This window comes from Humulus lupulus, chromosome 2, assembly GCF_963169125.1.
Source record: "Humulus lupulus chromosome 2, drHumLupu1.1, whole genome shotgun sequence".
NCBI classification, from domain to species: domain Eukaryota; kingdom Viridiplantae; phylum Streptophyta; class Magnoliopsida; order Rosales; family Cannabaceae; genus Humulus; species Humulus lupulus.
This window is the reverse complement of record NC_084794.1, coordinates 148,584,623-148,611,781: the sequence shown is the minus strand read 5'-3', so window position 1 is coordinate 148,611,781 and position 27,159 is coordinate 148,584,623. Positions and strand designations below refer to the sequence as shown.

Sequence of the window (27,159 nt, the reverse complement as noted above, 5' to 3'; positions counted from 1 at the left end):
AAGCCTTAACTCTCCCTTCTGAACGTCTATCAATGCTTGCCCCGTGGCCAAAAATGGTCGTCCCAATATAATAGGCACGTCCTCATCTTCCTCCATATCTAATACAATGAAATCCGCTGGGAAAATGAAATCATCTACCTTTACTAGAATGTCCTCTATAATACCTCTGGGGTGTGTTAATGAACGATCAGCCAGTTGAAGAGTAACAGTAGTGGGTCTAGCTTCCCCCAAACCAAGCTTTTTAAATACAGACAGTGGCATTAAATTTATGCTTGCACCCAAATCACATAAATCTCTCTCACAATGAAAGTTCCCAATGGTGCAAGGTATAGTAAAGCTACCCGAATCTCTTAACTTTTGAGGAAGCTTCTTTTGAATAATTGCACTACACTCTTCAGTTAATGCAACAGTTTCATAATCCTCCATTTTTCTCTTATTAGACAATATCTCTTTCATAAACTTCACATAACTAGGCATCTGTTCTAGAGCCTTTGCAAAAGGGATGTTAATGTGAAGTTTCTTAAATACGTCAAGAAATTTGGAGAATTGTTTATCAAGATTAGCCCTTCGAAACCGTTGAGGATATGGAATCTTTGGTGTAGGCTCAGTGTATTTTGGTTATTCTGTCTTTGGGAGGTCTTCAGTAACCTCCTCTTGTATTGGACTAGTAACATGTTGATCCTCTGTCTTCTTCCCCTTGTCATTCACTATAGCTCCATCATACTTAGTCCAGCTCCTCAGAGTGACAGCTTGACATTGCTCTTTAGGATTTACCTCTGTGGAACTAGGCGAATTCCCTTGCTGTCTACTAGAAAACATTTGAGCCAATTGACCTATTTGTGTCTCCAAACTCCTGATTGAAGACCTTGTCTCTGACATGAATTGATTTAATTGGTCTGGCTGAATTGTTGGTCGGTTCATTTGAGGATGTGGTGGTGGACGAGATGGGCATGGATTTGGATCATAATATGGTCTAGAATGTAATCCATAAGTCGATTGATGAGGGGTTGTTGAGGTGGGTACTGTGGATATTGCGGTTGTAACCCTTGATTAATTTTCCAAGATAGATTAGGGTGATTTTTCCAAGCAGGAGTATAGGAATTGGAGTAAGTGTTGGGTGCAGGTCTTGAAAAATTACCAATAACCTGTGCTTGTTCCAAAGGCATATTATTCACATCAGTTGGGCAACTAGCTGTGCTTGGGAATTTTTCATAAGAATGTGGTCCTCCACAAATCTCACAACTTACGACATTCTCTACTTTCATTGCTTGTGCAACGAGATTAGTCTGTTGCAATTGCTTGGTTAGAGATGCCACTTGTGTGGTCAATAGTGCAATTGGATCAACTTCTAAGACTTCTGCTACATTCTTGTTCTCACGCTCAGTAGGCCAATTATAGTTATTCATAGCCATCTCTTCCAATAATTCATATGCTTCATTAGCGTTTTTTCTCATAAACGTGCCTCCTGATGCTGCATCTATAATTGTCCTTGTATTGCCCCTCAAACCATTGTAAAAAGTATGAACTAGCAGCCACTCCTCTATTCCATGATGTGGGCATTTCCTTTGCAACTCTTTAAATTGTTCCCATGCATCATATAAAGACTCCCCATCTAGCTAATGGAAATTATTAATCTCTCCTCTTATTCTGGCTAACTTGGCAGGAGAAAAATATTTACCAAGGAATTTCTGAGCCAAATCTTCCCAAGTAAGTATAGAGTTGGCTTGTAATGAATTCAACCAACTCTTAGCTCTGCCCCTTAATGAAAATGGGAATAATCTCAATCTTACAGCATCGTTACTCACCCCATTCATTTTGAATGTCACACATAGCTCTAAAAAGCTTGTGATATGGAGATTTTGATCCTCATTTGGTAACCCCCCAAATTGTACACAATTCTATACCATCTGAATAATTGAGGGTTTTATCTCAAAATTATTTGCCTCAACAGTTGGAGGACGAACGCTTGAATGTATCCCCGTAACAGTAGGGAGTACATAGTTTCTTAATGGTGGATCGGCTTCAGCTGAATTACCCATATTTGCATTGTTGTCGACAAAATTATTTGCGTTCTCAACCATGGTGAAATCCAACCGTTTCTTTATCTTTAGTTTTGTCTGCACATTCTCTCAGTTTCAAGATCTATTGGTATGAGCGCCTTTTGTCTACTTCCTCGCATATACCAAAAATTCATGAAACACAATACAACCTTGATCCAAATAAGTGTAAAACAATAAAAAAATAACCAAATTAGAACAAACAACAATTAACTTTGATATTGGAAATTACATACCCGGCAACGACGCCAAAAACTTGATCGTGAAAAATATATACGGAAGTGCATGCAATCGATTTAAGTAATATAGATGATAAATAGAGTATCATTCACACGAAGACTATTTTCAATTTACCACTAATTGTTCTTTTAATTTTGTTGACTGATGATTTAGCCAACAACACGAAGTCACCAAAACGATAAAGATTTATAGGTTGAATGCAAGAACTAAACAACACAAAGATTTATAGTGATTCGGCCCCAGGTATTGGTAATAACCTACTACTCCACTTAGTGTTTTTATTGATGTATTATGAAACGCAAACTAGGGTTCATTGAGTTTCACAAGCTCTAAAAAAGGATACAAAGGCCGTGTATAAAAAGCACTAGTTCACTCTGAATACAAATTACTCCCCCCTTGAATGAATCTCTTGAGTCCTATTTATAAGCTCAAGGATGTACCTATAGGGCGATGGGCCATGTCTACATTTTGTTACAAGCATATCTGAATAATAACAAAAATCATAATCTTTACACAAAAATAGGGTCAAATATCTTATAAATATCTGACCTATAATTATATTTGAACTCTAGCGTCGTTACTATGACTAGACCTGGTCGTATATGTCAGCACATCTTCTGCCGTACTGTTTAGCCTCTTTCTTGAATCCATAGAGCCACTTCTACTCTGGTTGCTGGTCAACCTGAATATAATCACTAAATAGTCACGTGCAACCCACGTGCACACTGATTTTTCCACGTCAGCAAGTAAGTATTTTTCAGGGTAAACATTTGCCCCCAAGTTTATTTTAATGCGATCAGCATTTAATAAACTTACTCGACCATCAATCCATCTGACCTGTCACATCTGTCAGTACTTTTTCAAAAAAGCAAGTAATTATGACTTTTACAATTTCCCAGAAATATTTTGACTGTTATTGCAATTCCCCATACATTAAAACCCTACTTTCATCATTACCTTTTATTACTGGCCTGAGCAGTATAAATATAACCCCCCTTCACCTTTTTCATTTCTTTACTCGAACTTTCTCTCTCTCATCAAGAACTTGGAAAAACCTTCAAGAAAACCCATAGACTTTAGGGCGATTCGAGACGTCTTCGAGCAACTCCAAGCCCAAATTTCTTGATTTCTCCTTAAATCTGTACTCCAAGTAAGTTTTCAAATCCATCCTCTTATTTTTGTAAACATTTTCGTGTATTCTGGTTTTGATTCATGAGCTTTCATAACTAGGCATTTGCTATTCTTGAGAAATCTCATAGGTAACCGGATTTAGGCGATCATACATAGAATAAGTATGCTAAAATAGATAATAATAACAAAATAGTCAAAAGTAATAAACACATATACATAAAAGCGCGAGTCTCAAATTTCTCTCCATCCATGGCGAGGAGACGTAAATCTGTGCCGAAGCTAGCCAAACAAGATGTTGTTCCAGAGCTCCCTTCATCCAATAATCTTACTCCGTCTCAGATTAGTGAGGAAGAGAATTCTAAGGAGGTGGGTGTTGTTGATAAGGAGCAGGGGTTTGAACCTAGGGATTTTGGACCTTGTGCGAAGGAGATTAGTGCTACTGATTGTGAACATGTTTCGTTGTCATGGGCTGCAGAGGTTGAAGATAGGAGTTTCCAAGAGTCGGCAAAGGCTAATTGGGCTCAATTCAAAGAATCTCTTCCTTCATATGGAGGCATGTAGCTGCAATTTTCAGAGCCAATGCATAAAGACGGTAAGCTAGTTGCTAAATTGGACATTGATGAGATAGAAGTGGAAGCATCATTTTAGAAATCTGCTTTGATTTGTGTGGTGATAGGAGCTAATCCTCCATTAGCCATTTTTGAAGGATTCATTAAATGGATTTGGGGCAAGCTTGGTATTGAGTGAGTGGCTCGTATGAATTCTAGTTTCAGAATGGTGAAATTCTGAGATGAAGCTACGCGTGACTTGGTGTTGGAATTAGGTGTGGTTCACTTCGACAAGAAACCTATTATTCTACGCCCCTGGACAACAGATATTGATTCATTGAGATCAGTAAAATTAGTAACTGTGTGGATTAGATTACCTGATCTTGGGTTACAATATTGGGGAGTCAAGTGCTTGAGTGCTCTTGTAAGTACTATTGGTAAACCTATAATGGTTGGTAAGATTACTAAGGATAGGTCTATGATAAAGTTTGCTTGAGTCTTAGTAGATATGGAAATTGCAGATAAGCTTCCTCAATTCATCAGCTATCTCAATGAAAGGGGTCATGTAACGCCCTCGATAACCAAGACTGTTACACTGTGTGTTTGAAATAGTGCAAGACTTGCTAATCGAGTCATTTAAATGAAAATGTGAGTTTAACGACATAAACAGATTAGGTTTGAAAGATTTTGGATCTAAACGAATAATTTTTATTAAAATATATGTTTGGTACATGGGATCCCAAATCAAGGTTTAAATAACGTAATTATAGAATTTCCACATCTATAAATAATCAAGCCACTCTAATGGCAAAATACACGTTTTAGGTTCCCGTCCCTGTACAAACCCTCGACCGTGGCAGTCGAGCAGCTGACAATGTACACCTCGCCCCCAGAGCTCTCCAGCCCATGGTTGAACCGTCTTACCCTTGCCTTTACCTGCACCACGTAGCACCCGTGAGCCAAGGCCCAGCAAGAAAACATAATATCGTAGCATAACCAGTATTAACAGCTAAGCAATTCACAGAGCATAACCAAATAATTTACAAGGCATTGACCAATCACCCAGCAAGCCATAACATACATTCAATGCAGCACACTGGTCAATAACCAGTGATCTAGCTTCAGATATTCATCACATCATACACAAGAATTAACAATAGAATACATGTCAAGCAACAACTAGGGTTAATGCCCGTAGGCCGCACCCTCTATTTAATCCACTGTCTATGGCTCGCTTAGGCCAAGCCCATTGTTATACCCACTGACTCCGGCCAGCTTAACTGAGCTCAGTGATTATTAAGCTGTCCTCAGCTACCAGTGCCCGAGTCGCGCCCTGTGCGCAAGTATTGATTTCGGCACCCTTAGGCCGTTTATCACATGTCCCAGTGGCATAATACCACCTCATGACATTCATACAGTTATAGGGAACTCTTAGTCCCAACATACTCACATAGTTTATCACAGTCACATAGCAATGCATACAAATATAGGGAACACTTAGTCCCATCCTATCCACATATCCATGTGCAGTTTTCTTACCTTTAATTCCAAGTGTTTTAGTTAGGAGAGATGACCCCCGAGCACGATCCTGCCCCGAGCCCAAGCGTACACCTAGTCACAAACATGATAAAGGATTCCATCAATAATTGTAAAAAGGATTTCTAGATAGCATTCTAGCCTCCGGGACATCGAATTCCACCAAACACGGTAGTGGAATCAATCCCGAGCACCCTAGGTTAGGTTCCCACGCTTAAAAACTCCAAAAGGCCAAGAATGCCCTTAAGGGCCGCGACCCTCAAAACCCATGCTGCGGCCCACCCCTGAAACAGAGGCTAGGCCTCCCTGAACACGGACACGTGCCGCGGCCCTGCCCCTGTGGTGCTGCGACGCTCCCTAATCTCAGAGCCTTCCTGACTCTTCCTTGCTCCAAAGGGCCGTGACACTCTAGAACAGAGCCGCGACCCAGCCCCACGAACCCAGAAAAACCACCATTTTTAACATTCAAACCTCCCCCAAATCCACCCTAAACCATCCCAATAACACAATTCAATTATCATAACTCTCTAACATGCTTCCAGCAGCAAAACCCAGCAGAAATCTAGTCTAAAAACTCATCAAAACAACATTTCAATCTTTGAACCCATAAGCTCAAGAACACTCAAACCAGTCAAAGAAAACACATAATTTAATGACCAATAATATAATTCGAAGCTTACCTCAACTCCTGGTTGATTCCCTTAGCTAACACTGAGCTAACCCCAAATCCTTAGCCTCAAATTGATCTTCAAAATCAAAACCCAAAAATCCTTAGAACCCAGCAAAGACCACAAAATTCAACTAACTAAACTAAAATTAAATTCTTACCTAAATTCCCTCTTGAACCTCCAGATTTCCACTGAAATATCCCTCAAGATTCCAACTCAAATCCCTGAATTTCCAGCCATAAATCCTTTAGTTTCATTGAGTTCCTTGAGAGAAAAGGAGAGAGAGAGAGAGAGAGAGAGAGAGAGAGAGAGAGAGAGAGAGAGAATGGTCGGTTTAGGGTATCTTCTTCTGTTTTCCTTTTGTTTTATCTATCCTTAGTTACTTAAGTCAATCCCAAGACTCGGGGTACCGAAAACGTCCCCGAGGGCAAAATGGTAAAATTCCCCAGTATTCCCACCTAGGCTTCCTAACCTCAAATATATCTCTAGTTATTTATTTCCATAACCCGATAACCTAAATAACCATCTAATACTCAAAATACCCCTTGACTTGCCCCAAGTCAAATATTAGGCCCCATTGTGACTTCCCGCTTCTTGCTCCCTAGGATCGCCCCGTGCCGAAAGCTGCAAACACATATATCCACATAATAATGTGGTCTCAACAGTTATCACAAATAATCATGTTTATGCCCTAACAGGCCAATACTACAATTATGCCCTTACCAGCCAAACAGGGCCCGCATACTTATCCAATACTCATAACACATGCATTCTCATACCATTAATTCACATAACCTCCAATTGTGCCCTCCTGGCACACTAATCAAGGCCCTTAAGCCTTATTAGTAATTTTGGGTCGTTACAGGTCAGGTTATGGAACAACCTATTGAGTATGAATGGTTACCTACCAAATGTTCTAATTGTAAGAAGCTGGGACATACTGCTAACTCATGTAAGTTTGTTTCTGAAGTCTTCTGGAGGAAGAAAGAGTCTAAGAGCATTACAGAAACTGATCTACCTAAGGATGTAGTTGTTGATAGTTCCAAGCAGTGTAGCTCCGGATTGCTTCAGCAGACTCATCAAGAAGCTACTCAAGATGGTGCTAGATTTATGTTGGTCTGTTCCAAAAAGAACTGGGAGTGTGATGTCTGCTGCACCGGTTCCAATTGAGCAATCTAGAAATTCTTATAGTGTTCTGCAAGAGAATCTGAAGAATCCGAATGATCTGGTGCTACCTACTGTTCTTAATGGAGTTTTGCAACATCATGAGCTGGAACGTTAGAGGTTTGAATAGGACAAATAAATAGATGTAAGTTTTGGATGGCTGTAGATTGAATAATGTTGGTATTGGGGCTTTAATTGAAACTAAAGTCAAGGGAGACAAAATTAAGGAAATTATGAGTTCTTCTTTTGCTGATTGGATTTATTATCGTAGTATGTGTCTTGAAGGCATAATTCTTTTGATTTGGAAAGCTCATTTGGCTCAAATTGATGTGATTCAGGAGAATGCTCAATTGTTGCATTGTCGAGTTAGAATTTGCAGTAGGAATCAAGACTTTTGTCTCACCATAGTGTATGGTTCTAACAACTTGGAGACTAGGAGGTTATTATGGCATGATCTGGCTAACTTGCATCTGCCTATAAAACCATGGATAATCTTAGGGGATTTTAATGCAGCCTTTAATATTAATGATAGGATTGGTGGGAGACCTATTTCAGTGAAGGAAATGGAGGATGCCCAACAATGGCTGGCTCTTGGGTTGGTTGAAGAAATGAAGATCATGGGACCTTACTTTACTTGGTCTAAGAATCAAGAAGGGGGAATCACATATTTTCTAAGTTGGACAGGGTCTTTTCTAATGAGGCTTGGTTGGATCCCTTTCTGTTGTCTTCAGCATTTTCTCAATGGGAGGTGGTTTCTGATCATAGCTTTATTCTAATCAAGCAAGTTGAAGTTAGAAGATTGGGAGTTAATCCTTTTCGCTATTATAATATGTGGTCTTCTCATGCTCAATTCAGGGAAACTGTGTTAGATAGCTGGTCCAAACCTTTCTGTACTAAGGGCAATCGCTTGGAGAAGTTAGTTGGGAAACTTATTCGGCTTAAACATGTTCTGAAGAGGTTTAACTGGAGGGTTATGGGTGATGTAGTTTGTAACTTTGAGAGAAGTAAATCCTTGTTCCAGCTGGCCCAGTCTAAATTGTATGATGATCCTTGTAACATCTCTTTGATTTCAACAGAAAGAGAAGCTTATCTGGAGTTTAGTAGACAAGAGAAAATCTCTGAGAGTTTTCTTCCCCAAAAGAGTAAAATCACTTGGCTTCATTTTGGGGATGAAAGTTCTTCTTATTTTTATGCTAGTTTGAAGAAAAGGAAAGTTGCTAATCAGATAGTTTCTTTCATTTCTGCTGATGGTATGCTTGTATATGACTATGAGATGGTTACTCTTCATTTCCTTCAGCATTTTCAGAGTTTCTTAGGCTGTGCTAGTAGGGCTAATGGTCATATCGACTCTCAAAGTATTACTTATGGTCCAGTTTTAGATTTTGATACCCAACTAGAGTTAATTAAGCCTTTTTCCCCTCATGATGTTAAAGTTGCCTTATTCAGCATACATTCAGTCAAGAGCCTTGGTCTGGATGGGTATGGAGCTGGTTTTTTCAAAGACTTATGGAAAGATATAGGCAAGGAAGTGTCTATGGATGTCCTTGATTTTTTTGAATCAGGCAACATTCCTCAATGTTTGAATGATACGCTTCTGGTGCTTATTCTTAAGGTGGACCAACCAACTAATGCAGCAGATTTCAGACCTATAGCTTGTTGTACTACTATCTATAAATGCATTTCTAAAATGCTCTGTGGTCGGCTTTCTACTGTTCTTCCTTCCTTGATTAATCAAAGCCAAGGTGCGTTTATTAAACACAGATCGCTTGCCTACAATGTCCTTATCTTTCAAGATTTGATTAAGGGGTATAATAGGAAAAATAGTTCTCCTCGGTGTGCTATGAAGATTGACCTTAGTAAAGCATATGATTCGATTGATTGGGATTTCTTGGAGAATTTATTAAATGCCCTTTGCTTTCCTAGTAGATTCATTAGATGGATCATGGTGTGTTTGAGGGGTACTTCCTATTCGTTAATGTTGAATGGTAGAATTCAAGGGCATTTTAAGGGAGGCAAAGGCCTTAGGCAAGGAGATCCAATCTCTCCTATGCTTTTTGTTATAGTGATGGACTACCTTAACCGTTTATTGATCAAAGCATTTTAGATTCCATCCTATGTGCAAATCCCTTAATCTTGTTAATCTTTGTTTTGCTGATGATCTACTTATCTTTTGCAAAGCTACTACTCAATCAGTGCAAATTATTCATAGGGCGCTTGCTGAGTTTAAAATGGCTCTGGGCTTGTCTATCAATCATAATAAATCTCACATCTACTTTGGAGGGCTATCAGAAGTTGCTAAAGCTCCTGCTTTGAATTGTACTAATCTGATTGAAGGCTCCTTTCCGCTGAAGTACTTTGAAGTTCCGCTTAGGCCTACCAAATGTAAGGCCTCTGAATATGACATTATCCCCAAGAAGATCAGATTACGTCTTAATACTTGGGCCACCCGAAACCTCTCTTATGCTGGTCGAACTCAGCTGGTTCAATCTGTTCTGTTGGGGATCCAAAACTATTGGATGAGTATATTTTTGCTGCCTCAGAGTGTGGTTAGAGATATTGATCGGCTGTGTATAAATTTCTTGTGGGGTGAGAAGGGTTCCCGTAGCAAATTCCATCTTTCTTCTTGGGAATTTGTTTGTCGTCCGAAGGCTTATGGTGGGCTGGGATTTCGAGAGGGGCCAGCTTGGAATAAGATCTTACTTGCTAAATTTATTTGGGCTATTTCTTCTAAGCAGGACCAATTGTGGGTGAAATGGGTGAACAACATTTATCTAAAAGGCTCTCAACTCTGGGATTATATTTTGAAGCAAGATGTTAGTTGGTATTGGAGGAAGCTTATTAAGCTTTGTAATTCTATGTTTGGTCTAGTTTTGGCAGCTGCTGAAGTGCATGGAAAACTTCGGTTGGGCAAGCTCTACAATCATTTTCTCCCTGGTGAGAAGGTTGATTATGTGAGATCGGTTTAGTGCAAACTATCAGCTCCTAAGCATAGATTTATCTTGTGGCAAGTGGTCGATAATCATTTGCTCACTAGAGACTTACTCCATCACTCTCATGTGTTTATTCCTTCTTTGTTATGTCATGTTTGTGTTCAGGTTGATGAGTCTCACTCCCATCTATTTTTTGAGTGTATTTTCTCTAAGATGGTCATGCATAAAATATATAGTTGGTTGGGTGAGGTGGTATGGCCTGATAATTTTGAAGACTGGCGTGTGTGGTTGGCTGGTTGCAGTAGAGATTGGTTGTTCCAGGTGGTGGTCGTGGCTCTTGCTGCTTCCATCTATTTTATTTGGTTAAATAGGAACAAGTGTTGCTTTGATAATAGTTGATATTCTGTCTCTAAAATAGATAGCTTGATTCATTTTTCTGTTAAAGCCAGAGTGCTTAACTGTAATTCTAGGAATATTTCTTCTAGAGAGAGACAAATGTTAGAGTTTGTCCATAGATTGTAATTTGTTGGGGGAGTTTTCTGCTCTTGCCTTTTGCTGTAACCTATTAGTTTGATCAAGAAATTTTCCCTTCTTAATCAAAAAAAGTATGCTAAAATAGGGATTTTTAGGCAATATAAAATACTAGGCAATGCTTTAAAAGCAATGTGGGGTATAGGTTCACTGATTTCGAGCCCAAAATCATAGTGAAAATTCGATTTTGAGCATTTCAGAAAAACTGGGGTTTTCCCGCCTGTTTTCGGAGTTGAAAAGTTTTTTGGAAAAACTTTTCACATTCACTTTTTGATATGCTTTTCCAAGCTGCTCGCACATTTATTATGTTTTTACCAGGATGTGCCTAGTTGTATAAAAGCTTTTTATACACGTGCAACATTATCCTTGCTTTCCTCTTTCTTCTATCTATTGGTCGTAGATTCTCACTTCCCCTTTGCTCTTCTTAGGTATTCATGCATGATCCATGGGGAGGTGAGAGATCAATAGACGACGATCTTCTTGCTTTGTTGTTCGAAGATCAAGAACATCCTTCTTTACCTTTTCCTGAGCCTTCGGCTTCACACCCAAACCCAACGACCAATCCTTCACACAATCCGTCACAAAACCAATCGAACATGGGTCGTGTCAAATACACTGCTAGTAGAAAAAAGAAAAGCACAGATTCACCTTCCAACTAGCCTACAACCAACGCCGAGGGTCCTTCGAGTGATCCTCAACCTTTAAACTTTTCACCACCAAATATCCGCCCAAAGCTCATTCCTGCGATGGCCCCCGAGCAGAGGTAGACTGATACATTGCCCTTTCTAGCGTCATATTGACCAGGATGGTGGCAAAATATCCCAAGAAGTATGAGCTTCGTGGGATTACTTTATATAAACCTACACCCGACCAGAGGGCAAACGTGCCCGGAGGCGCCTACAACACCTGGTTGAGGTATCACATAGAAGCAGGGGCAATCTTGCCCTTGCATGACTTTTTCTGAGGGGTATCCAATTATTTCAAGGTCGCCCCTTTCCAAATAACACCCAACAGATATAGAGTACTTTCAGCACTCTCTATCTTATACAACCATAAAAAATGGCCTGTGCCTACCCCGCATGAAATCAACTACCTGTTCGATCTCAAATCCAACCCCAATTATAACAACACGAGGTTCTTCCATTTTTACCACTAGGAGTCTGCTCGCACATTCCTGAGTGACATAACCCACAAATCCAATGTAGGAAGATACTTCCAAGAATACTTCCTTACAACTGACTTGGTCGCCGACAACATGCCCTTCACACGAGGAGGTAAACTTTCAATCTCTGGTCGACCTTTATCTAGTCATTTTTTTGTCTTTCCTTGTACTTTGTTGTTTTATGTTGCATCTAGGTCCATGGTACCGACCAGACCCTACTTCAGAAATGGAGATAAGAGCCGCAACTTTGGTCAACAAGACAAATATAGAGAAAAACATCAAGGAGCTGGTCACAGAGAGTAATTTAAGGCTATTTGGCCTTTTATAAACTCACCAGGAAGTGAGGGAATCCACCGCAGGGAGTGCCACTGGAGAGGGCACTGAAGGACAAGACATCCCCGAGGAGCAGCAAGATGTGTCACAACCCCAGAGGCGGCGACCAACGAGAGTAACCATTCGAGAACCAACCCCTAACACTCGAGCTGCTAATACCCCTACCCAACATGGGAGGGGAAAACAAAAACTACCAGAATACACCAGCCCTATGCTCAAATCTTCAGACGAGAACGGTATATATTTCTCACTCCTAGATAATCTGCCCATCCCTTGTCATTAATTTGATAGGGATGGCAACTTTAAATTTACTACCAGTAGTTTTAGCTTGGACTTCTTTGAGCCAAAGAGTGAGTGTAGCAATAGTTCTTTAGATAATGTAACAACTGGTAATAATAGTTCGGCTATACTACTTAGAATATCTCTTTACTTTATTCCTTTATTATGCCAAACTATTTTTAACATACCTGCTCGTTTGTTCTTGTTTTGTAGTCATGCCATCTGACAACGCCTTTGATATTTACGCCTCCGCAGATGCTCCTCTGAGCAGGAAGAAGTCGAGTAGACAACACCCTAGAGAAAGCAGTGGAGAGCCCTCCAGAGAAAGAGCTCGATTAGAGGACCCTCCAGCTCCTTCTCCGTCTAAATCAACTACGCCTCCTCCTCCTCCTCCTCGCACTACTCCTTCCACCAACTAGGCAGGAAGATGTCTGGTTGCAGATTTACTGAGCAATGTCTATAGCTCAACAAATGAAAAACTGCAAAAATCGTCCAAGCACCATTGCAACTAGGAGGCTGTAACGACCCAAATTTGCTAATAGGGCTTAGGGCCTTGATTAGCGTGCCTGGAAGGCAATAAATTATTTAATATGTTAGTATGTGAATTTATGTGAGTGTGTGATAGAGATGCATGTTTAGTTGAGTTAAATGTGCATGTGGGCCCCGTTTGGATATTGGGGGTATGTTTGTGATTTTATCCCGTTGAGGGCGTAAATGTGATAAATATGATATATTTCTGCGTAGCACGATCCGAGACAGTCCTGGGGAGCGGTTAGCCAAAAAGTCACAACAGGGTTAAGAATCCGACTCAGGGTGAGTCGATGGGTACTTTGGGTATTAGATGTATTATGGGGTTATCGGGTTATGGAAATAAATATTTGGAGATATATTTGGGGATAGAATGTCTAGGAGGGAATATTGGGGAAATTTACCATTTTTCCCTCAGGGATGTTTCCAGTACCCCGAGCCTTGAGGTAACCTTAAAGTTTAAGTTAAATAAAACAAAGTCTAGGAAGCTTTTGGAGACTTAGAAACCGACATCTATTTTCCCTTCTCAGCTGAAGATAGCTTCTCTCTCTCTCATATTTACTCTCTAAGATAAACTCAAGGAGAAAAGCAAGGGAAAAAAGTCAGTCAAGAACTAGAATTGGGCAGAGCTTGGGAGATTCTAACCAGTAAATCAAGGCTTGGAGCTTGAGGAATTGAGGTTGGGAACTAGGGGAATCAACTCTGAATCAAAACTCAGCAAGGGTAAGTTCTAACTTTGAAAATTATGGTTGATTTCTACTGTTTTCTTAGGTAATGCATGTGAGTAGGATTTGATCTATTCTAGGGTGTTTAGCTGGGTTTTTGGAGCAGGTTTTTGATAGGTTTTGATGTTAAAACTGGGCTAGAACCTTTGTGGTGATAATTTGGAATATCTAGTTTGGTTTTGGGTGAATTGGTTTGAAGAAAATGCAGGAAAAGGATGGAGATTTCTGGGTTTAGAGGCGAGGGCCGCGGCCCTAGGAGGGGAATGCTGCGGCCCGTGTGCGTGCGCGGCCATGGGAGGCCATGATGTTGGATGCGTGCAGCGACGCTTGGCCAAATGCACCGCGGCCCGTGCGTGCTTCAGGGAGGTGCTAGCCTCTGTTTCGAGGCTAGCCGCGACGCTTGTGGGTAAGGCTGCAGCTCTTAGTACCAGTTTGTGTTTTTAAGTGTGTTTAGGCTTAGGAACTCAAAGGTTAAGGCTCGGGATGGATTTTATCACCCGGATTGATAGAATTCAAGATTCCGGAGATTAGAGATATGGCTCAAAGTTATTTAGTGGATTAGAACTTGATGGATGAATATTGTTAATGTGTTGTGACTAGGGTTTCGGCGAGGCTCAAGTTAGAAGACTGTGCTCGGGATATCGGTGCTTGGAAAACTTGGGACACAGGTAAGAAAACCCCTGTTCCCATAGAGCTTGTATGCAGGGCTGAGCCCAATATGTCTGAATTGCAGGGCGTAGCCCTTTGGCTGAATTTGTTAGTGTTCAGTATTTGTTTACTATGCTATGAATGCTATTGTGTAAATGTTCGACAAGTGCCGGGAACGGCGCAGGCCGAGGTCGGCAGGGGCCGGGAACGGCGTTGGGCACGTTGAGTGCGAGGCCGAGTACGGAAAGGGGCCGGGAGCAGTGTCGAGCACGTGGAGTGCGAGCTGCCAGGGCGAGACCCTAAAGGATACCTGGGATATCCTCACGGTGTGGAGCGCTAACCCAGGGCTTGGTAAAGCGCCTGGGACGGCTTGGCCATATGTGTTTAGCCTATTGAAGGCCTGTTTATATGCTATGTGTTTGTTTTGCATATGTTATCTGCTTGTGGGTTTTCTTGCTGGGCTTCGGCTCACGGGTGCTCTGTGGTGTAGGTAAGGGCAAGGAGAAAGTCAACCAACCTTGAGTGTAGCTAGCATGAAGCGACGTGTACATGTTTGGCCTGCCTGGCTGGCATAGCCAGTGAATTTTGGGAGATGATTGTAACTAAACCTAGATTTTGTCGTTTAGCCAACTTGGTTGTACTTATATATTGTAAATATTTCTAAACAGTATTTTGGGATCGCAAGTGTTAAACTTTTATGATTTTCAATGAAATAGAGTTATTTCTAAAGTTTCTACTCTGTTCATGATTTAATTACACTTTTGCTTTAAAAGCCTCGATTAGCGAGTGATTGCACGTTTTTAAACTCACTTAGTAACGAATCTAAGGTAGTAGGGCGTTACAACTTGGTATCAGAGCTAGCCAAGGTTTATGGTTTTGGAGATTGACCGAACATGTACGCTCACTATCAGTGGCAAGCTCAACTCAGGGTTGGTTGGTATGATTGACTAATATGCTTGTATATGTGCTTGAATGCCCTGTTTGCCTGCTTATTTCATATAGAGCATGACGAATGAGTTAACATATGCATGATGCCAGGGCATGGCCCATTGTGTGTTATATGCTATCTGAATATTATGTGAGTTACTGTTTGTGGATGGCTAATGTGTTTGGGAGGTGGTTTTGGATGTTGTTATCATGCCTGTTGAGCGGCGTCGTTGGTTGCAGGCATATTTGTGGAGATGCCTCGACAATCATCTAGACTCCGCGGCAGTAGGGCCGAGGATGACAACCAGGGTCAGGACCCTCCACCTGCCCCACAGAATTGGCAAGAGATGTTTGCCGAGATAGAAGCGAGACTACAGCGAACAGAGGAAGAGCTGCAGCAGTTGAGGTAGCAGGCCTCACCTTAGGTCACTGGGTTGCCAGTTCAGCAAGTTGTGGCGCCAGTGCCAGTTCAATCTGCTATGGAGAATAAGTGGGAACTTTTGTATGAGAGATTCAGGAAGCAGCATCCTCCCACCTTTGAGGGTGGACCAGACCCACTGCGGGCAGAGTAGTGGATGAATATGATTTCCTCGATTCTGGATTTTATGAGGGTTCAAGGAAATGAGAGGGTAGCTTGTGCTAGCTACATGTTTAGAGAGGATGCACGCATCTGGTGGGATGTGGTGGTTCAGAGAAGGAATGTAACGGTTATGACTTGGGAAGAGTTCAGAAACTTATTTAATGAGAAGTATTACAGTGTGGCGGTTCGAGCTGCAAAGGTTGACGAGTTCATCAACCTGACTCAGAACAGAGTAATAGTGAAGAAGTATGCTTTGAAGTTTGGCAGATTGGCGAAGTTTGCGCCAGATTTAGTGCCGACTGATGCGGCAAGGAGAGACAGGTTTGTGTAAGGGTTGAACGTTATGATCGCCCGTGATGTGAATATTACCTTGGATCCGGAGACTACTACTTATGCCCAGGTAGTGGACAAAGCCCTTACAGCTGAGAGGGTCGAGGACTAGATATGGAGGGAGAGTGCTGTCAGGCGCGAAGCCAGGACGACAGTGCCACCATTTTTTGGATCCAGTCGGGGTGGTGGCTCTAGTGAGCAGAAGAGGAAGGCCCCAGATTCCTTTGTTCCTCCCAGTTCAGAGCTTGTCTCTAGCAGCGAATGTACATGTCTAGCCTGTCTTCAGGAACCCTTAAACCTAGGATGCTCTGATACCAAGTTGTAACGCCCTGGATAGCCAGGACCGCTACACTGTGTATTTATAAAGGTGTGAGACTCGCTAATCAAGTCGTTTAATCAAAACGTGTCATTAACTAAAGAGTTCTAGGGCTAAAAGACATTTTGGCCTCAAAAGATACATTTTATAAGTTATAAATAGTTTACAGAAGGGATCCCCAAAATCCACAGTGTTTAGAAGTTGGTTTACAAAATTCAACAGTTAAGAGTAAACTTTAGCCATACTAAGGCAAAATACAAGGTTCTGGTCCTCTCGTCCCTGTAATCTCCTCAACCGTGGCGGTTGAGCGGCCTGATATGTACATTCACCCTGCAGAGCTCTCCAATCAAGGTTGATCGATCTTGCCCTTGCCTTTACCTGCACCACGCAGCACCCGTGAGCCAAGGCTCAGCAAGAAAACAACATACACAGTATAAACAATATTATCAAACAGAAATTCTAGTAAGCATGTTCAGATATTCAGTCCACAACATATAAGCACACTTCAAGGTACAAGTAACCTCATCTATACTCAGATTACTCAACAATCTCATTAATCACATTCATAGCCAAATATAATAATCAATTAACACAAATACTAGGGTTGACACCTTAGGTCGCACCCTCTGTTTAACCCACTGACTCCGGCCCGCTTAAACCGAGCTCAGTGCATAATAAGCTGTCCTCGAATACCAGTGTCCGAGCCGTGCCAATTGCACAAGTTAACCATGGCACGCTTAGGCTGTTGGTTTACAATTTACATGGCTTAATACCATTCTTTCAATCATATATATCAGGGAGCCCTTAGTCCCGTTCAAATATTCAACCGGGTGTAGTTTTCTTACCTTTAGCTTCTAGATGAATTAGCTACGAGCGATACTCCTTGAGCGCAATCCGATCCTCGAGCCCTAGCTCAACACCTAGTCACAACCATGATAAAGAATACCATTAACAATCTTAAATGAGTTTCCAGGCCAAGTTCTAGTCCCCGGAACATTGAACCTCACCAAATATGGTAAAAGATTCAATCCCGAGCACCCTAGGTTAAATTCCCAAGCCTAAAATCTCAAAATCCCAAAATCCCTTAAGCGCCCCGGCACAGGCCACCCATGCCGCGGGATGGCCCCCAAACAGAGCCATCCAAGGCACAAAAACAGGTAAGGGCCGAGGCATTGCTTGGACCATGCCGCAGCCCGCCCTCCTTCCTCAGCATGCAACAACCTCGAAGGGCCGCGACTCACCAAGAACTATGCCGCGGCCTGACCCTTTGAACCCAGAAAAATCCACCATTTCCAATCTCTAAACCTCACCTTAAGCCATCCCAAAGCCCCCAACTCAAAACCAATTAATAATAACAACATTAGAATGATTTAAACAACACAATCCAACCAAAAATTCAGCCTAACACTCACCAAAATCCCAATTCCAATTTCTGAGATTTCAAACCCACAGAACTCAAAACCAGCCATGAAAACTCTCAAATTCAACCTTCAAACTTTAAATTAAACCTTACCTCAACTGTAGAATCGTTTCTCCAAGGATCCCCTGGCCTATCTTCAGAGTTTTAAGCCTTAACTCCACCTTGAATGTCCAAACCACAAATATTTAAAGCTCAGCCATTTCTTTAAATTCCTAACCTCAGAAACGAAAATTCAAAACTTACCTTAGCTCTATCTCAGACCTTGATCAGTTCCTGAGCTAATCCTCCAGATCATTCCCTTCAATTCTCAAGGACACAGCTTAATTCCAGCAGTTCCCTCTCAAGTTTCAGTAGTTTCTCCTTTGCTAAGAGAGAGAAGGAGAGATAGGGTCGGTTTACACTTTTCTGTCTAGTATTTTCTAAGTCTTCAAAGTATATCCTTAAATTATTAGACTAATCCCAAAGCTCGGGGTGCCGGAAACGTCCCCGAGGCCAAAACGGTAAATTCCCCCAATAGTCCCGCCTAGACATCCTAACCTCAAATATATCTCCAATTATTTATTTTCATCACCTGATAGTCTAAATCAATACCCGATACCTAAAATACTCCTTGACTTGTCCAAAGTCAATTATAATGCCCCGTTGTGACTTTTCCCGCTATCTAGCCCTAGGATCGCCTCGAGTCGCCGGCTGTAGAATTATCCACATCATAATGTGGTTCTCATATATACAACATGTCTATTTCATATTATCACATAATATCACCAATTATCATATAATGTCATTTAAGCACTGTTAATCACATAATATCACATCATCATATAATATCATCAATTATCATAAACACACTATTAATCATATATTTACGCATTTAAATCAATAACATTCATTCTAATCCCAGTTATGCCCTCCCGGCACACTAATCCAGGCCCTTAAGCCTTATTAGCAAATTTGGGTCGTTACAGTGCCAGTTATCTGAAGAGGGATTGCCCTAAAATCAAGAGGGAGGAGCAGAAGCAGAGTGATAGTCTTGCTCCTGCCATGGTATTTACTTTAACTCAGATCGAGGCGGAGGCTAGCCATTCAGTTGTGACAGGTCAGATCTCTAGTGCTAGTTCTTCGTATATTGCATTGTTTGATTCAGGGGCTACCCATTCATTTGCATTTGCTAGAGTGATAGATCAACTTTGTAGACCTAGTGGTGTGTATGCTAGGGGATTTCAGACTTTATTGCCAATAGGATAACTGGTAGTCTCTAGGAAATGGATTAGAGCATTGTCAGTAGAGGTAGATGGTAAAGAACTGTCTGTTGATTTGATTGAGTTAGAGATGGATGACTTTGATATGATTCTAGGGATGGATTGGTTATCGAAGTATGGGGCAACGATTGACTGCAAGCGCAGAATGATGACTTCTGAACTGGAAGGGGGGGTACCCTTTGTGTTTGTGGGGATGGTTAGTGGACCGCGAGTACCAATGATTTCAGCATTGAAGGCTAGAGACCTGATGCAGGAAGGTTGCATGGGATTTCTAGCGAGCGTTGTAGATACCTCTAGGGTGGTGTCGGTTGGACCGGGTGAGACTAGATTGGTGTGTGAGTTTTCGGCTGATTTGCCAAGGTTGCCGCCGCAGCGGGAGATTGACTTTGTTATAAAGTTGGTACCAGGAGCGGAGCCAGTATCCAGGACACCTTACAGAATGGCTCCAGCGGAGTTAAAGGAGTTGAAGATTCAGTTGCAGGAGTTACTTGATTTGGGGTTCATCAGACTGAGTTTCTTGCCATGGGGTGCTCCAGTATTGTTCGTTAAGAAGAAGGATGGATCCCTTAGGATGTGTATTGATTACAGGGAGTTAAACAAGTTAACCATTAAGAACAAGTATCCACTGCCTAGGATCGACAATTTATTTGATCAGTTACAGGGAAGAACATTGTTTTCCAAGATAGATCTCCGATCATGTTACCATCAGTTAAGGATTAAAGAGGAGGACATACCAAAGACCGCTTTTCGAACGAGGTATGGACACTATGAATTCTTGGTTATGTCCTTTGGATTAACCAATGCCCCAGCAGCCTTTATGGACATGATGAATAGAGTTTTCAGGGATTATCTGGATAAGTTTGTGATTGTGTTCATCGACGACATCCTAGTATACTCTCAGTCGGAGGCAGAGCACGAGCAGCATCTGCGGTTGGTTCTACAGCGGTTGAGGGAGCATAAGTTATATGCTAAGTTCAGTAAGTGTGAGTTCTGGTTACCACAAGTTACATTTCTAGGCCATATTACCAGTAAGGAGGGGATCCTGGTTGACCCAAGTAAGATTGAGGCGGTCAGAGATTGGCCAAGACCGAGCAATGTTCCTGAAGTGAGAAGCTTTTTGGGCTTAGCGGGGTACTATCGGCAGTTCATTGAGGGGTTCTCCAGAATAGCTACACCATTGACAGAACTGACAAAGAAGAAGGCAAGGTATGTTTGGACGGACAGATGTGAGAACAGTTTCCAGGAGGTGAAGCGGCGATTGATCATCGCGCCAGTGTTAAGCTTGCCGGCAGATAATGAAAAGTTTGTGGTTTATTGTGATGCATCCAGACAGGGTTTGGGGTGCGTGCTGATGCAAGCTGGTAAGGTGATAGCCTATGCATCGAGACAGTTAAAGGAGTATGAGCAGAGATACCCCACGCATGATTTGGAGTTGGCAGCGGTGGTGTTCGCACTTAAGATTTGGAGACATTATCTCTACAGTGAGAAGTGTGAGATATACACAGACCATAAGAGCCTAAAGTATTTCTTTACTCAGAAGGATCTGAATATGCACCAGAGGCGGTGGCTGGAGTTGGTTAAGGATTATGATTGTGATATCCTATACCATCTTGGGAAGGCTAATGTGGTGGCTGACGCATTGTCGGAAAGGCCCAGGACAGTTGTTTAGTTCGAGGCAGATATCTGATAAGCTAGCTGAGGAGATGACCAGAGCAGGTATAGATTTGGTGGTTGGTCAGTTGGCCAACATCACTCTTTAGCCTACACTCCTTGAGAGGATCAAGGAGGCGCAGGGGAAAGATTCCCAGTTAAGAGGTCACAGAGAGAATGTCTTAGTCGGAGCGACTAAGGACTTTTCTATTTCAGAGATGGGATTACTGAGGTACAAGGGTCGGATCTGTGTTTCGATGGACTCTGATATTTGGCGGGAGATCTTAGATGAATCGCATACCACACCCTATTCTTTGCACCCAGGTACAACGAAGATGTATCAGGATTTGAGAGTTTTGTATTGGTGGTCGGGCATGAAGAGGGATGTGGTGGATTATGCGGCCAAATGCTTAACTTGTCAGCAGATTAAGGCTGAGCATCAGAGGCTAGCGGGGTTACTGCAGCCTCTGGGGATGCCGGAATGGAAGTGGGAAGATATCACCATGGACTTCGTGGTTGGTTTGTCGAGGACCGTGGGACAGCATGACTTGGTGTGGGTGATTGTGGATAGGTATACCAAGTCTGCCCACTTTTTGCCTGTTAGGACAACTTATACTGTGGAGCAGTATGTTGAGTTGTCTGTGAAGGAGATTGTTCGACTTCATGGGGCTCCGAGGTCGATAGTATCCGACAGAGACCCCACCTTCACTTCCAAGTTTTGGGAGAGTCTGCAGAAGGCTATGGGCATGCAGTTACGGTTTAGTACCGCTTATCATCCTCAGATAGATGGACAGTCTGAGAGGATGATTCAGATATTGGAGGATATGTTGCGAGCCTGTGTGCTAGATTTTGGGGGATCATGGAGTAAATATCTCCCTTTGATCGAGTTCTCATACAACAACAGTTATCAGGCGACCATCGGAGTGGCTCCATATGAGATGCTTTATGGAAGGAAGTGTAGATCACCTGTTCATTGGGATGAGACAGGTGAGAGGAGATATCTAGGTCCAGAGATGGTTCAGAGGATCAATGAGGCGATTGAGAAGATTAGAGCGCGAATGCTCGCCTCCCAGAGTCGTCAGAAGAGCTATTCAGACCTGAAATGCAAGGGCGTGGAATTTCAGGTTGGTGATCATGTGTTTCTTAGGGTTTCACCTTTGAGGGGAGTGAAACGGTTTGGCGTTCAGGGCAAGTTGAGCCCTAGGTTTGTTGGCCCCTTCGAGATTCTGGAACGGGTTGGAGAGGTAGCTTACAGACTAGCGATGCCTCCAACTTTATCAGGGGTTCATAATGTTTTCCATGTGTCCATGCTTCGGAAGTATGTGTCAGATTCGACGCACGTTCTAAGTTATGAGAATCTGGAGCTTGATCAGGATTTTTCCTACGAGGAGAAGCTGGTTTAGGTTCTTGACTGGAAGGATAAAGTCTTGCAGAGCAAGACCATCGCCTTGGTGAAGGTGCTATGGAGGAATAGCAAGGTTGAGGAGGCGACGTGGGAACTTGAGTCAGAGATGAGGGAGCGGTATCCCGAGTTGTTCAGGTAATTTCGAGGATGAAATTTCTGTAAGGATGGGATAGTTGTAACGACCCAAATTTGCTAATAGGGCTTAGGGCCTTGATTAGCGTGCCCGGAAGGCAATAAATGATTTAATATGTTAATATGTGAATTTATGTGAGTATGTGATAGAGATGCATGTTTAGTTGAGTTAAATGTGCATGTGGGCCCCGTTTGGATATTAGGGGTATGTTTGTGATTTTAGCCAATTGAGGGCGTAAATGTGATAAATATGATATACATGTGATATATTTCTGCGTAGCATGATCCGAGATAGTCCTGGGGAGCGGTTAGCCAGAAAGTCACAACAGGGTTGAGAATCCGACTCAGGCTGAGTCGAGGGGTACTTTGGGTATTAGATGTATTATGGGGTTATCGGGTTATGGAAATAAATATTTGGAGATATATTTGAGGATAGAATGTCTAGGAGGGAATATTGGGGAAATTTACCATTTTTCCCTCGGGGACGTTTCTGGTACCTCGAGCCTTGAGGTAACCTTAAATTTTAAGTTAAATAAAACAAAGTCTAGGAAGCTTTTGGAGACTTAGAAACCGACATCTATTTTCCCTTCTCAACTGAAGATAGATTCTCTCTCTCTCTCTCTCATATTTACTCTCTAAGATAAACTCAAGGAGATAAGCAAGGGAAAGAAGTCAGTCAAGAACTAGAATTGGGCAGAGCTTGGGAGATTCTAACCAGTAAATCAAGGCTTGGAGCTTGAGGAATTGAGGTTGGGAACTAGGGGAATCAACTCTGAATCAAAACTCAGCAAGGGTAAGTTCTAACTTTGAAAATTATGGTTGATTTCTATTGTTTTCTTAGGTAATGCATGTGAGTAGGATTTGATCTATTCTAGGGTGTTTAGCAAGGTTTTTGGAGTAGGTTTTTGATAGGTTTTGATGTTAAAACTGGGCTAGAACCTTTGTGGTGATAATTTGGAATATCTAGTTTGGTTTTGGGTGAATTGGTTTGAAGAAAATGCAGGAAAAGGATGGAGATTTCTGGGTTTAGAGGCGAGGGCCGCGGCCCTAGGAGGGGCATGCCGCGGCCCGTGTGCATGCGCGGCCATGGGAGGCCATGATGTTGGATGCGCACCGCGGCGCTTGGCCAAGTGCACCGCGGCCCGTCCGTGCTTCAGGGAGGTGCTAGCCTCTGTTTCGAGGCTAGCTGCAGCACTTGTGGGTCGGGCCGCGACTCTTAGTGCCAGTTTGTGTTTTTAAGTGTGTTTAGGCTTGGGAACTCAAAGGTTAAGGCTCGGGATGGATTTTATCACCCAGATTGATAGAATTCAAGATTCCGGAGATTAGAGATATGGCTCAAAGTTATTTAGTGGATTAGAACTTGATGGATGAATATTGTTAATGTGTTGTGACTAGGGTTTCGGCGAGGCTCAAGTTAGAAGACTGTGCTCAGGATATCGGTGCTCGGAAAACTCGGGACGCAGGTAAGAAAACCCCTGTTCCCATAGAGCTTGTATGCAGGGCTGAGCCCAATATGTCTGAATTGCAGGGCATAGCCCTTGGCTGAATTTGTTAGTGTTCATTATTTGTTTACTATGCTATGAATGCTATTGTGTAAATGTTCGGCAAGAGCCAGGAACGGCGCAAGCCGAGGTCAGCAGGGGCCGGGAACGACATTGGGCACCTTGAGTGCGAGGCCGAGTATGGCAAGGGGCTGGGAGCAGCGTCGATCACATGGAGTGTGAGCTGCGAGGGCAAGACCCTAAAGGATACCTGGGATATCCTCACGGTGTGGACCGTTAACCCAGGGCCTGGTAAAGCACTTGGGATGGCTTGGTCGTATGTGTTTAGCCTATTGAAGGCCTGTTTATATGCTATGTGTTTGTTTTGCATATGTTATCTGCTTGTGGGTTTTCTTGCTGGGCTTCGGCTCACGGGTGCTCTGTGGTGCATGTAAGGGCAAGGAGAAAGTCAACCAACCATGAGTGTAGCTAGCATGAAGCGGCGTGTACATGTTTGGCCTGCCTGGCTGCCACATCCAATGGATTTTGGGAGATGATTGTAACTAAACCTAGATTTTGTCGTTTAGCCGACTTGGTTGTACTTATATATTGTAAATATTTCTAAACAGTATTTTGGGATCGCAAGTGTTAAACTTTTATTATTTTCAATGAGATAGAGTTATTTCTAAAGTTTCTACTCTGTTCATGATTTAATTACACTTTTGCTTTAAAAGCCTCGATTAGCGAGTGATTGAACGTTTTTAAACTCACTTAGTAACGACTCTAAGGTAGTAGGGCGTTACAGAGGCCTTTGCCTGTCTTCCTGCATTGAAACCTAGCCAGGTCCTTACTCGTGGGTTCAATGAACTGCTCAGTGTAAGTTTCTTCTGTATTGTATTTTAGTCGAACAACATTTCCTTTGATTAGCTCTAAAAACTTCATTCTTCTACTGTTCGTATGGTATCTTAACCATGAATAACGACTGGCGCCGTGCCGAGGAGGTCGATGCAAAACATGCCGAGGAGATTAAGGCATGCGAGGAGAGGGTTAAGGCGGCTGAAGACAAAATCGCCAATTTAATCGAGGAGCTAAAGAGGAGCCAAGAAGATCTGGCCAAAGCAGTTGCTGCCAAGGAGAACTTTAAGGAAGCCTCCGAGTCTAACTACAAGGAAGCAGCCAAACTTCAAGAGGATTTGGAGGCAAGCATGAAGGAGACCTCTGGTCTAGAGGAGCGAGTGAAGCTGCTCGAGGAGACAAATTCCCAAAACTTGGAGAGGTTCTAAGGAGCTATATTCAACTTCTTCTACATGTTTTTGAATAACAATCCAGAGGCAACTTTGATTATCTTCCCTAGCAGGCTAAACAAGCTGAACTTGCCAAGTGTGCTGCTCGTCTAGAGGATGAAAGAAATGCTCAAAATGCCTCAGAGTCTCCTGAAATTTCCTTGGCGATAGGCATTGATGGTGTTGAAGAAGAAGCCGAACCTTTAGTCGACCAACAGTCTTAGTAAGACCCTCCAACTGCACAGTAACAATTTTATTTATGTAATTAAAACATACGAACAACAGTTCGTGATGTTAAGACAATTTGCTGCCTAAGGCAGCTTTAATTTCCTTTTAATGTTCTTAATTACATCCGAGTAGCAATTGCTCATAGTGTAAATACATTTCATTGTGATATTCTAATATATTTTTATTGCTATTATAACATCTGCTCGTATGACCGAACTTGGCATAACACTTTATTAAGATTTCACAAAATTAACGAATTTTTTTTTAAAATACGCTAAGTGTCGTAGTATGCTTTCCCTTATTTTACTTGTGTGTTAACTTATGACTGTTGATATGCTGCTTGCTTAGTATCTTATATGCCCCCCAAGTGATCGAGGAGCTTAATGTAACGCCCCAACTCCAGGGACCGTTACAGTGCACATTGCAAACAGTGCTAAACTCGCCAATCGAGTCATTTGGCCATAAACGTGTAACTAAGTATGATTAGCAGTTTAGGGATTAAAATTTTTGGTTAAGATATAACGTTTCACTAGAACATTTACTGTATACATTGGGATCCCAAAAAATATAATTTAAAGGGCTATTACAAGAAAATATTTACAACCAGCCGATCTAAGCGGCAAAATAGGGTTTAGCCTTGGTTCCTCTCCTTCAAACCTCAGTCGTGGCGGTCGAGCAGCCGCATATGTACACATCGTCACCTAAGCTCTCCAACTCAAGGATGGTCCAGCTTTCTTTTGCCTTTACCTGCACCACATAGCACCCGTGAGCTGAAGCCCAGCAAGAAAACTCAATATGCTCATGAACAGTCATATCATGATATCAAATCATATCTGGCATGCCTAGTAAACATAGCTTTATTCAAGCATGCAAATAAGTTCAAACAGTGCTGGGGTATCCAAGATAAGAAATCCTGCCCTTTTGATTGGATGACTATCAAGTCAATCCTAATCAGATGAGTGTTTCGACACTTGAGGTTCTGGTAAACCATACTGAGTGACCAACAAGCAAGTCACTACAGGGCTCAGCACCCAAAGCCATGCATATGATGATCAAAATGATCATACAAAGCTTATAGCTCTGAACAGATGAGTGAATATCACTTTGAGGTTCTGTTAACCATAATGAGTGACTGACAAGCAAGTCACTATGGGGCTCGGTGCCCATAGCTGTGTAACGAAACCGTTATCTAGGATTTCCTGCAATGGCTCTAACCAGATGAGTGATTGATGGGTAGTCACTAGCTTAAACAGATGAGTGACTGATGGGTAAGTCTCACGAGCTCAACACCCACAGCCATGCGACTAAATAGTCACCGTGGCTCTAAATGACTAGCCTTTGGCTAGACAAGCGCTTATAGTATTCATCGAACTTGAGGTCGGTCCGACATCAATGCTCTTTGAGTCATTCAATGCAGATATCGATTAGATCTAATCTTTATTGGCTTGCGTTGAACATGCTAAGGCCGTCTTGACTTATGAGTCAGCACTGTGTGACCAGTGCCCAGTGCCCAGTACCACTGTCGAACCTGACTAATGAGTCACAACTTCACAGTTGATACTGACACCTTTGCCAAATTTGACTAATGAGTTAGTACCATGCACAAGTAAGCAATGCTACCAAACATATGTCATATGTCGAATATTCAAACGTAGGGCATTCAACATG

At 42.2% G+C, this 27,159-nt stretch overlaps 1 protein-coding gene and 1 non-coding gene across 2 annotated transcripts; both read left to right on the top strand.

Annotated features, from left to right (window-relative positions):
- The first annotated feature begins 1,542 nt into the window (after positions 1 to 1,542).
- LOC133820640 (small nucleolar RNA R71) lies at positions 1,543 to 1,649 on the top strand. The gene has a single exon (XR_009887044.1). It is a non-coding gene; the product is annotated as a small nucleolar RNA R71 (small nucleolar RNA).
- A 2,028-nt stretch (positions 1,650 to 3,677) lies between these two features.
- On the top strand, positions 3,678 to 12,998 carry LOC133814836 (uncharacterized). The gene is made up of 8 exons (XM_062247746.1): positions 3,678 to 3,981; positions 7,046 to 7,132; positions 7,221 to 7,457; positions 7,630 to 8,092; positions 8,200 to 9,289; positions 9,441 to 10,295; positions 10,440 to 10,473; positions 12,793 to 12,998. The coding sequence occupies exons 1-8, from the start codon at positions 3,678 to 3,680 to the stop codon at positions 12,996 to 12,998; spliced, it is 3,276 nt and encodes a 1,091-aa protein (XP_062103730.1).
- The last annotated feature ends 14,161 nt before the right edge of the window (positions 12,999 to 27,159 follow it).